Source organism: Mustela nigripes, chromosome 13, assembly GCF_022355385.1.
Source record: "Mustela nigripes isolate SB6536 chromosome 13, MUSNIG.SB6536, whole genome shotgun sequence".
NCBI classification, from domain to species: domain Eukaryota; kingdom Metazoa; phylum Chordata; class Mammalia; order Carnivora; family Mustelidae; genus Mustela; species Mustela nigripes.
Genome location: NC_081569.1, coordinates 111964445 through 111977725, shown reverse-complemented (window position 1 = coordinate 111977725; position 13281 = coordinate 111964445). Strand labels below are relative to the sequence as shown.

The 13281-nt window shown below is 34.3% G+C and overlaps 1 protein-coding gene across 17 annotated transcripts in view; it reads right to left on the bottom strand.

The window, feature by feature from the left end:
• GPHN (gephyrin) overlaps positions 1-13281 on the bottom strand; it is a 637714-nt gene that overhangs the window by 78613 nt on the left and 545820 nt on the right. For all 17 annotated transcript variants that reach the window (XM_059373410.1, XM_059373413.1, XM_059373412.1 and 14 more), the window contains one exon: positions 6882-6974. In XM_059373410.1, coding sequence (XP_059229393.1) covers positions 6882-6974 — 93 coding nt within the window. The remainder of the gene's footprint in view (positions 1-6881; positions 6975-13281) is intronic.

Sequence of the window (13281 nt, the reverse complement as noted above, 5' to 3'; positions counted from 1 at the left end):
CACATTAATGAATATATACATGCAAATAAAGAAAACTATTCTATTGGAAGGAAACATAGTTTTATGAGAGCATACAGTGAAAGTGTCTTCCATACAGTGGAAGTACCCTGAAAGGGTAAGGGAAAGCCATCTTGATAAAAGGATTTCTGGTTTGAATATGAAGGATGAATAAAAGGTAAGTAGGCAGAAGGGATGTGTGAGTGTGTGAGAGAGAAAGAGAGAGGGAGGGAAAGAGAGAGGGAGAGAGGAAGAAAGAGAAATATGAAATGGAAATGCTCCATCTAAAGGTCTTCACCTATGTGCAAAGGCCTCTGGTTCATATCCTCCTTATATCTTATGTCCCAGCCACTCTCAATTTCTAGAACTGGAGCTCTTTGAGAGTACCAAGATGACTCATAATTCAGCTCCATAATATATGCTACTTCCATTGCTTGGAGTGTCCTTTTCTTATCTGTGCCTTCTGACTAAGGTCTTCTTAGCTTTTTAGATGCTCAAGTGTCACCTTTTCTTTGAAGTCTTTTCTGATTCCTTTCCTCAAGAGTTAGCTACTTGCTCTTTTGCTTCTCTGGTGTATTTCCTAAATAACTCTAATTATGGCTTTCTAATTATTTGCAATTATTTGCTTATTTGTCCCAGGAGAATCCATAGCACTTGCTGCACAACAGGTACTCAATAAAATTTCAGTATGTGAAGTATTAGAAATGTTCAATAAATGAATGAGTTCAATAAATAAATGAGGTGTCTACGAATCTATTTAGAAGGATGCATGCATAAATGAATAATTTAATATTTTTCAACACAGAATACTGTATTTTGAATACCTTCCATTTCCTGCTGGTCTATGTATATAGTTTTCAAATGTGAGTCAGCATGACCTTCTTTAGAATATTTAGAAAGACTACTCTGGTTAATTTTATATAACTTGGATTATGTTGCTTTCTGTCTGCATAGTACCTAGCTCATCATTGGTTTTCAGTAAATATTTGTTAAAAGAATAATGAAATGAATTTAGCATTTCCATAATACTGGGAAGGTGGGAAGTTTGATAGGTGGGAAGTTTGTAAACTGATTTGTGAGAGAGAAAGAAGACAGAGGTTAGTATTGTGTTTTCTAAGTTATCTTGAATAATTTTAAAAAGGTGAATGCTTTTATTTCTTCAGCTAGATTATGAGCTCCTCAGAGATAGGGATCACTCCCTTTCTTTTTTGAAACCCTCTGTTCTTCAACTTTCTTCCTGTCTCCTGTTCCCCCACACATGCAAATACACCTAGAATCAAAATGCCTTATATCAATATTGCACACAAATGCTCCAAATAAATGTCACTGAATAATGAGTGGCTGTAGATCATTTGGGGGCAAGCCTGCTATAATGTCAAGAAGGCCAATATCTGGGGCACCTGGGTGGCTCAGTGGGTTAAAGCCTCTGACTTCGGCTCAGGTCATGATTCCAGGGTCCTGGGATCAAGTCCCGTATTGGGCTCTCTGCTCAGTGGGGAGCCTGCTTCCCTTCCTCTCTCTCTGCCTCCCTCTCTGCCTACTTGTGATCTGTCAAATAAATAAATAAAATCTTAAAAAAAAAAAAAAAAGAAGGCCAATATCTGAAAAGCCCTTAAATGATTCCAAGAAGCAGGGAAGATGCATTGACTGGAAAGAGAATATGTCCTCACTTACACTATGTTCTTCACCTTGCCCTGAAAATTTCTATCTGGGAAATATGTTTCTATACTGCTAGCTAAAGAAGGCTCAGTCAAACCACATTATAGAAGGCTCCTGGTAGCAAAAGAGAAGTTGTTTTTATCATTTCCTTTATAACAGTATTTCTCAACCCTTAATGTGCATATAAATCAACTGGAGATCTTGTTAAAATACAGATTCTGATCCAGTAGGTCTGGGAGAGAGCTTGAGGTTCTACATTTCTAACAAGCTGATGTTGATGGTGCTGGTTAATGAACTACCCTTTCTAAGGAGCAGAACACTCTAAGATTGTCTATATTCAAATAGACAAATTCAGACTTAAAGAAAAATGAGTAAAAAATTAGTGAGCTACAACAGAAATCCTGATTTTACATTATCACCAAGGCTCATATTTTTTTAAAGAGACAAAAATAATGATGTATCTAACTAGCTGATATTTATTTTAAAATATCTATTAAAGAGACAAGTAAAAGAAAAGTTGCCATTTTCAAGATGAATTCTACAAACTTGGGTGGGAAGGAGCAGAAGTGGAGGTATGCTGCACATGAATCTAAAGCTTGGAAAGAAATAAACTAAGTAAGCCACAGTATATCATTAGAAAACACAGACGGATTCCAGGGATTACTGAAGAGGCTTAGAACCCCCATCCCCCACATTTAGAAATTTCTCTTAATGAGTTTTCTTTTCTTCTTTGTAATTGTAGAATTTAAATTGAAGGGAGTAATAAAACCAATATAAGCCAAATTGTATAATGCAGCAAGTGTATTCTATAGCTGATTCATAATGCTTAATGCTAGACCCTGAAGTTTTTCCCACTTCTACCTTCTTCTTCTTCTTCTTCTTTTTTTTAATGTCCAGGAAACGCTTTAATCTTCTTCACCTGTTTATTTAAAGATTATATCATTTTTGAATGGATACCATTAGATAACTATTTATTGTGGCAATGTATAGAAATGATCTCCACTGAGCCCTTTGCCATAGAACTATCCTTCATTTTCATTTTCCGGCCATATGGGAACTCCCTCTGAGCCTCTTAAAACACCTTGTAGCTATTATGATTTTCAATAATAAAGAGTTTCAACATTTCTCTGGTAGGACTGAATAAACTGGGGCTATAGAGAAAGCATAGCTTTCAGAGGTCCTAGGAAATATCTGTGACAGAACAACCAGGCAAAGGAATTAAGAATTGATTATGGAACCAAACTAAGACTAGATAATAGGCTGACAGGGTAATAGTATTTGTGTGTATACTGAAATTAAGATTATAGAAAGTGTTGGGTCAGGCAAGGACAGGTTATAAGACTAGCACAGCAAGATTAACAGTTGCTACAATTATATTGAGGAATTAAAACAGGTGAGTTTGGAATTTTAAATCTGTGGCTTTTTCTTATGGAAAGCAGGAAGTTAAGAGTAGGACAGGTGAGTGAGAAAGGATTTTATATTCTTTACCATCATCTTCCAGGAAAAAAAATGCCCATTTATTGGTAATACTGGGGAAAGAGATACTATTTCCTTAAACACAGTTATTTTAAGTTTTTTGGAATTGACCAAAATTAATTAATTCATGTATCTCTCTGCTCACTTGAGTAATATTCCCACATCGTAAGGTCCTCTTCTTTATCCACAGTGAACTATAGTGAAAGACAATAGGTTATCAAATGGAAAACCAGCTGTGGCCTGGGATTTGTGTGGAAGAAATAGAAACCCTAGGACAAGGGTTTTGTCAAAGAACAAAAGCTCTAAATCAGAGGTGATACTGAATTTTTGTATGCAATGTAACCTACTGGAAGGAAGTACAACAAAATGTTAATAGTGGTTAGGGAGTGATATAATGGGTAAGTTTAAAATGTTCTTTTTAATTTTCTGTATTTCTCATAAGTATGTATTTCAATCAGAATGTAAAAAAGAAAAAAATTAAGATTTACTTTAACCCAGTGGCAAGGATTTGTCTTCTATCCTTCCAGAATTGTTACACATGATTCTCAAAATAATTAGTGGCATGTTTAGACTTTTCCCTCTTTCTAAATCATCTCTGTAAAACAAGTTTTGGAGGCATAAGCCTTTTGAATTAGAAAGTTTCAAGAAAGCTGAATTTGGCATATGAGGTACTTTTGCCCTTATTAACATCTACGAAGAAATTGTGAGATAATAGGCATCCACATTTGTAGGGGAAATTGGAAATACATCAAGATGGTTAGCTTAATCAGTGCAAAGGGATATAACTCTTCAAAAATATTAATAAAAATATTGTATTGATCTTAATTAAGGGGTAACATGCTACTTTCATTTTCTATCTTTCAAATTCATTCCATCCTTGGGAGAGGTCAATTGTTAAGACTTGAGTCTGTCACCTTCCCCAGCTGCCGGCACCCAAAATAAATGTCTCCTTATCTCTTAAAAAAAAAAAAAACAAAAAACACTCCATCCTGAATGCAGTTTTAGTTTTATTAGGTTACAGGTCTTCCTATTATATTGTCATCACTTGATTTCTGCCTTCTTTAAACTCTATTTTTTCTTTCTTTCTTTTTAAAAAGCCATTCCTATTTCTTATTTGCTCAGTCATTTTTTACTGTCTTGATTTTTCTTCAACCCACATACCTTAAAGCAAGTGATCCTCCAACTGGTTTGGGGTTTTATGCCACATGTTTCTGAAGGATACTGGCTAATGCTTAGTGATCCAGAGCAAGTTAGGAACCTCTTTACACCTACAGGGTTAGCAATGCTCACAGATGCCACTGGTTATTACTGGAAGGCCTACGGCAAAGGCAGAGGAGAAGAAAAAAGGGAGAATAAAGGGAGTGGGGAGAAAGGAATGGGAGTAAAGGAAGGCAGGGGTGGAGAGAAGAAGGTACACGAAGTAGTGGTAGAGAGCCACAACAATCGCCTCAAGGATATTCTTTACCAAACACTGCCTGAGGGTGTTCTAACACAGAAAAGACTGGGACCATGCCTCTCTGTTCACCACTAGTTTTTGCTGACTTAATTATGATGTTGGTATATATATACAAACACAGCAAATATTCCCACTTTTGAGATTTAACCATATCCACAATGGTTATCTGTTATGTATTATGTCTCTGTTATATATTCTGTATCTTGGAGGTAGCAACACTTCACAGGAAAGAAATACTGTGAACAAGTTACATAATAATCTGCTAGACGTTTTATATTGTGACATGTTAGATGTTTTTAATTGGTGAGTGTATGTGTGTGTGTGTGTGTGTGTGAAATAGCTGAAAACACCACTGTTTTAAAACAAAAGAATAAATAAGATACCAGATGTTAATTTTATATAAAATTTCTTTGGTAGATTCCATGGAAGCAGAAAGGCTCTTTTAAGGCTCATGTAGGCTAGTCACTCTTTTTTGGTAACTAGAAAAGCTAAGACAATAGTTTCTTTTTATTGAGATGCTGCTATCTCATGCAAAAATCACAGGACAACATTCTGTTTGAGAATAATTCTGCCTCAAATAACTTATTTTCTCACTTTCTCCTTTATATTACCAAGAATGTAAAAAATAGACTTTCTTTTCCTTTTGGTAGTTTACTTGCTAAAGTTGTCTATTTTACTCTGGAATTAAGGACCTTTTTCATTTTATAGTAATTCTATATGGCTACCAATTATAAGTTCAAAACAGAACTCACATTTTAGTTGAAGAACAAGAAACAAGAAGAGCCAATGAGGCTATTGGGAGACTGAAATAATTTTCTTTTTGGACAATATTCATTAAAATAAGTACCATAGGTAGAATAAATTTGGAAGAAAAAAATCATAAGATCCACCAGGAATTTGTTACTCATGTTTTCAGAAATACTCTAATTTACTGAAACGAAGCTGAATGAGGTGCATCCAAGATAGTATCCCTGAGAAAGAATACACTAGTAGGAATTAATCTCTCCAACATTTTATTCACATATAACAGGAGAATAGTAATTCAGATAAATGTTAACCTCTTTTTCAGAGATGGTCTAAGGAAATGTGATTATAATAATCATAGTGATAGTAATAGTTACCATTATCAAACATTTTATAAAACAATTATTGAGTTCTTGTTTTTGCTGCCAGATACTTTACTAAGGCTTTCTAGGGTCTCAGTCAATCCTCACAACAAATTGTTGGGGTAAGTATTGTTATAATTATCATCATTTTACAAATGAGACAACTGAAGCTCAAAAAGTTTAAGTAATGTATACTTAGTGCTCATAGTTATAAAGATCAAACTGGTACTGGGACCCAGATCACTCCTACTTTGTTTTCAAAGCCCATAACCATAACCATAACCATAACATAACCATAACTGTTTGCTTATAGCCTCCAACACAAAAAGATACTGCTAAGAAATAGTGATGGAATATAGAGGAGACTAATGAATATATTTAATTATAAAAATGAAATTATTTTAATGGCTATGTAGAATAAAAGCAACAAATAAGCAAGAGACTCCCTAAAGAACCATTAAAAAGGAACTGGACTTAACAGCTCTGATAAGCGGGGAAATGTTTTTAGATATTTTTTCAATGATATCAGCCCCAAGTTAATAATAATAGTTTCTAAATAATTCCATTGCATTTTCATTTTGGGTTCTTAAATTAGACTTTAAGCAGGTAATTGCTATTTAGTATCTGTTTAACCTTTATGCAATCTCAGGGAACTCCACAAAGGTATGAGCTGCTGGTACCATTTGAGGTTTCAGAGCTTTGAAATTCAGCTCTTCCAGGGAATTAGAGGTTTCCCTTGTGCTTGCTTTTTATGTAGCCCTTATTGATGTTGAGTTTAAAACAGAAGAAAAGCCCACCCTAAATGATCCCTCTGTTGGGAATCTGCTCTTCTGTCTTGGATCGCATAGATGTTTTCAACTAGAAAACATGGAAAACTTCCAGACCACGACTGTCTGCTACCTGGTACGTGTAGAGGTTTTCGAAAGAATAAATTATCATACAGTGTTTCTATCAATTTCTACATATTTATTTGTTAACAAACATTTTACAAGTAACGACAGTACTTTCACTGAAAAGGTTTAGTCCAGATTGTTATCTGTGAATAAAATTATCTTGAAAACCAAGCAGGAAAAAAAGGTATAACTCATTGGGTGCCTAGGCTGAGCCAAAAATCTGAAGGAAAAAACACATACACATACACACACATATGAGTGTGATGATCCTCAAAAAATTCCCAAGATATTTACCTCGAACAGCATAGCCATCTTTTACTGATGCTGGAAAGGGGGGTAGGTTGTCTTTTGCATATACATCTTGAGCAAGGACTCGCCCCATTCCATCTGAAAAAAGAGAAAATAAGAAAAACATCGATTCTGAGAGCAATGGGTTAAACAGGCAGTCATGAACAAGGAGGGTAAATGCCTGTCTGACAAGGCTAATATATGGGCTCAGTCAGACCTTCTGATTTCTATCCCAAGGAGTTGGAGACAGAAGGAAGAAATGTATCTTATGTTTGAAATAAAAGGTTAGATTCAGTCAATTAACAGTTATGCTTACAGAGATTATTTGAATATGAGCACACAGTCATCAAAGATGTGTTTAATTTGTTGTGCCCTTAATTCTTTAACAACCCAAATATGACTTTCTTTAAAAAGCCAATTCTTGAACATCTTCATTTTGTTGATCCAGTAATTTCATTTTTAGAAAGCTATCATAAGAAAACAGATAAAACTTTATGCACATGTTTATTTTAGTTGTTTACATTAGTGGGAAAAGTAAAGAAATAAAAAGATCAATAATATAGAAATTTAAGTAGATAATGATCTATCTTTATGATAAGATATTCTGCAGGTTAAATTAATACATATGAAGAATATTCATTGACCAGGAAAATTCTTATGACACATATTTTAGTATATAATTGTTACTATGTTAAGATAGATGTGTACACATCAATAGAAAAAGATGAGAAGGGCATTCATGAAAATATAAAGCATTTGTTATTTTAGTGTGTTACATTTATGTATGCTTTTTATTCTCTTTGGTATACTTTTCTGAAAATTTCCAAGTTTTTATAATGATAAAATATCATTTTATATTAAAAAAGGTTTTTTTTTCTTAAGAAAAGTAAAGGGATTTTAGTCTTTGATTTTGGTTTTATTAGCCTAAAAAACTAGTGATTACAAATAAGCAGAGGGCCAATTATCTGTCTTGTGAAATGACTATTCAAACTACTCTGGATAATAACTGTTTTCAGCTAGAGCTTCGGAGTTAGAACTAGTGTCAACAAGAATAAGAGTTTCAAGAGTCATGACCAATCCCTTAAATCTTTCAGTCAGAATCTATCTTTATTATATTATTATTATTATTTCAAAGAGGCAAAATAATAATGAATAGGAGATGGAGAAGGAAGAAGAGGGGAAGGAAAAAAAAAATTGAGTTTGTCTCCAAAGACATTAAGTAATACAGGATGTGATTTACAGGAGATGTTCATATAATTAGAAAACTCGAATGTTTCCAGAGCTAGATGAGTGTCTTTTTTTGTTTGTTTGTTTTTGTTTTTGGCTTTGTCCTTCTTGCATCTTAAGGCCTCTGATTTCCAGATCCAAGACCCAGAAGTAAGTGTAGAGAGATTAAAAAAAAATTTTTTTTTAAAAAGATTTTATTTATTTATTTGAGAGAGAGACAATGAGAGAAAGCATGAGTGAGGAGAAGGTCAGAAAGAGAAGCAGATTCCCCGTGGAGCTGGGAGCCCGATGCAGGACTCGATCCCGGGACCCTGGGATCATGACCTGAGCCGAAGGCAGTCGTCCAACCAACTCAGCCACCTGGGCATCCCTGTAGAGAGATTTTTAATTTTATGCTCTGATCCACAGTGACAGTGATACTCTTTCCTTTTAGGGAGGTGATAGCTGAACTGGAAGGGAGAACTTCTTAGCAGATTCTAGCTTCATATATTCCTAGAAGGTTATAGCTATTCTGGAGCTATCCTGGAGCTATGGACTGATATTTAGTAAGACCAAGGAAGCGGTGAAACCAGAGTCTAGTTTGGATTCCCTTATATAATATTAACTGCCAATGAACCTGAAGCTCTAAGGTAGTCCCTGATGGTGAGCCCCATGGCATTTGCCTAGGATCACAGTAAACCTCCCTAGGTGGCTCCTTGCCTGGAACCAATCTGGCCTGGGGTGGTTCATGAAAATGTAAACTCTACCCTAGCTCAGATCCTAAGAGAATGGCTTTACTGGGATTTTGAATAGCTCATTAATAGTAATAGTTAATAATCAAAGATAACACAAGGAAATTAAGAAGTATAAACTTCCAGGTACAAAATAACTGGTTTTCCGGGGTCTTTAGCATAATCATGGGAGCCAATTCCTCACAATAAATCTCATCATTTTTATATACATATACATATATATATTTACATTATATATACATATATAAATTTTTACATATATATATATATATATATATATATATATATATATGTTTCTTTGGAGAACCCTAACTAATACAAATGGAATAGAATAGAGGGTTCAGAAATAAACTTTTGTGTATAATATGGTCAAATGATCTTCAATAAGGGTCAAATATCTTCAGTGGGAATAGGACAGTCTTTTCAACAAATGGTGTTGCTATTGGGAAAACTGGATATTCACATGCAAAAGAATGAAGTGGGACCCTTACCTTACACCTTCTGAGTTAATAAAAATTAACTCAAAATGGATTAAAGAATTAAATATAAAATCTAAAACTATAACATTCTTAGAAGAAATGATATAGGAAAACTTTATGACATTGGATGTGGCAATGATTTTTTTTGGTAACAGTGATTAATAGATGAAATATTTTCTTTATTTTTTTGAGTAATTTCTGATTTTATGATAAAATACTTCTCCCAATGATGTATGTGGGCCTCAGTTTTTTTTTTTTTAAGTTTTTATTTCAATTCCAGTTAGTTAACATATAGTGTAATACTAGTTTCAGGTATAAAATACAGTGATTCAATACTTCCATACATCAACAACGCTTATTGCATCAAAGGTACTTCTTAAACTCCCTTCACCTATTTCACCCATCCCTCCAACCACCTCCTTCTAGTAGCCATCTAGTTTGTTCTCTATAGTCAAGACTCTGTTTTTTGGTTTTTGTAATGATTTCCTGAGTATGACACCAAAGGCACAGGCAACTAAAGCAAACATATACAAATAGGACCACATCATACTCAAAAACTTTTATGTATCACTACTGGGTATTTACCCTCAAAATACAAAATCACTAATTGAAAGGTATATGTAATGATACATGGCATTATTTACAATAGCCAAATTATGCAAGCAGCCTGTGTCTACTGACAGATGAATGGATAAAGAAAATATGGTATATATATATATATATATATATATATATACACACACACACACACACACACAATGGAATATCATTCAGCCTTGAAAAGAATGAAATCTTCCCATTTTCAACAACATGGATGGAGCTAGAGAGTATAATGCTAAGCAAAATAAGTCAGTCAGAAAAAGATAAATATCATATGATTTCACTCACATGTGGAATTTAAGAAACAAAACAAACAAAGAGGGAAATACATACCAAGAAATAGACTCAACTATAGAGCACAAACTGAAGATTACTAGAGGGCAGGCGGGTGGAGGGATGGGGGAAATAGGTGATGGGAATTAAAGAGTACACTTATCATGATGAGCACTGAGTGAATCAGTATGTTGTACCCTTGAAAAAATACAACACTATAAGTTGTATGTTAACTATACTGGAATTAAATAAAAGACCTAAAAAAAGATTATATAGAAAAAAACACCTGTGCATTAGACAACACAATCAACAGAGTGAAAAGGCAATCTATGGAATGGGAGAATATAGTTGCAAATCATATATCTGATAAACAGTTAATGTCCTGAATATACAAAGAGCTCCTATAGCTCAATAGCAAAAAGATCAAATAATTCAATTAAAATTGGGCAAAAACCTAGGAGCATGGAACATTTTTCCATTTCTTTGTGTCTTCCTCAATTTCTTTCATGAGTACTTTATAGTTTTCTGAGTATAGATTCTGTGCCTCTTTGGTTAGGTTTATTCCTAGGTATCTTATGGTTTTGGGTGCAATTGTAAATGGGATTGACTCCTTAATTTCTCTTTCTTCTGTCTTGCTGTTGGTGTAGAGAAATGCAACTGATTTCTGTGCATTGATTTTATATCCTGACACTTTACTGAATTCCTGTATAAGTTCTAGCAGTTTTGGAGTGGAGTCTTTTGGGTTTTCCACATATAGTATCATATCATCTGCGAAGAGTGATAATTTGACTTCTTCTTTGCCGATTTGGATGCCTTTAATTTCCTTTTGTTGTCTGATTGCTGAGGCTAGGACCTCTAGTACTATGTTGAATAGCAGTGGTGATAATGGACATCCCTGCCGTGTTCCTGACCTTAGTGGAAAAGCTTTCAGTTTTTCTCCATTGAGAATGATATTTGCAGTGGGTTTTTCATAGATGGCTTTGATGATGTCCATCAACAGATGAATGGATCAAGAAGATGTGGTATATATACACAATGGAATACTATGCAGCCATCAAAAGAAATGAAATCTTGCCATTTGCGACAACATGGATGGAACTAGAGCGTATCATGCTTAGTGAAATAAGTCAAGCAGAGAAAGACAACTATCATATGATCTCCCTGATATGAGAAGTGGTGATGCAACATGGGGGCTTAAGTGGGTAGGAGAAGAATAAATGAAACAAGATGGGATTGGGAGGGAGACAAACCATAAGTGACTCTTAATCTCACAAAACAAACTGAGGGTTGCTGGGGGGAGGGGGTTTGGGAGAACGGGGTGGGATTATGGACATTGGGGAGGGTATGTGCTTTGGTGAGTGCTGTGAAGTGTGTAAACCTGGTGATTCACAGACCTGTACCCCTGGGGATAAAAATATATGTTTATAAAAAATAAAAAATTAAAAAAAATAATCTTACAAAAAAAAATTGGGCAAAAAATCTGAACAGATGTTTCTCCAAAAATGATATACAAATAGTCAACAACATATGAAAAGATACTCGACATCATTAATCATTAGGGAAATGCAAATCAAAACCACGAGATATCACCTCATACCTATAAGGATGGTTACTAATAGGTTACTATAAAAAAAACCCAAAAAATCACAAGTGTTGAGGAGAATGTAGAAATTGGAACCCTTGCACACTCTTGGTAGGATTCTAAGATAGTGCAACCACCATGGAAAATCATAAGAAGTTCCCTCAAAAAATTAAAAATAGAAATACCATATGTTCCATCAATTCTGCTTCTGGATTTGTACCCAAAAGAATTGAAAGCAAATCTCAAAGAGATATTTTCACATCCATGTTCATAGTAACACTATTCATAAAAGTCAAGGGGTGGAAGCAGCCCAGATGTTCATCAACAGATCAATGGATAAACAAAATGGGGTGTATGTATTTATATACTGCCACATGATACAACATGCATGGACCTCGAAGACATTATGCTAAGGAAAATGAACCAGCCACAAAAAGACAAATACTGCATAATTCCACTTATATGAGTTATCTAAAGTAGTCAAATTCTTAGCAACAGGAAGCAGAATGGTGGTCACCAGGAGCTGGGATGTTGGGGAAAAGGGGAGTTGTTTAATAGGTGTAGAGTTTCACGTATCCAGTATGAAAAAGTTATGGAGATATGTTTCATGGCAGTGTGAATGTATTTAATGTCACAGAATTACCCAATTAATAATAGTTAAGACAGCAAATTTTATGTTAATGTGATTTTTACTGCAATAAAAAAAGGAATGAGGTACTGATACATGCTAAAACATGAATGGATCTTGGAAAATATTATGCTAAGTAGAAGAACCCAGTCACCAAGATCACATATATGATCCCATTATACGGAATGTTCAGAATAGGTAAATCTATAGTAGAAAGTACATTGGTAGCTACTTAGGGCCGGATGGGGGTGATTGGAGGAGATAAGAGAGGCTGGCAGCTAGTGAAGATAGGGTTTCTTTTGAGTGATGAAAATGTTCTAAAATTGACTGTGGTGATGGTTGTACAAATCTGTGAATATATTGAAAACCCTTGAATATACACTTTAAGTGGGTGAATTATATAGCATATGTGGTTCTTTCATTATATCTCAAGAAAGAACAAAGACAACAGATTAAAAATGAGAATATTTATCTCATTTCGACATATAACTATATTTAGAAGAACTAAGAAAAGTCGTTATATATATCATCTGGTTTTTATTGACCCTCAAATATCATGGAAAGAAATATAAAATATAAAATATTTCACCCAGAAAGAAAGAATTATTTCACATTTAATTAAGTTTATTAATAAAAATTTATTAATATATGTAATTAGCCAGTTAGGCGGTGTACCATGAACTACCGTCCTGCTTTCAGAATCTGAGGAGGTCATGTCTCTTCTGTTCTATCCTTTCCCACACACATTATTCTCTAAGTTTTAAATAATAAAGGATGTATTAAATTTGATGAAGATGATAACAATAAATGCATATTTCTAGATTCTATGGGAAACAAAAATCTTAAATGTAGGGATGAGTATCATTGGGGACCCTTGTCCATATAT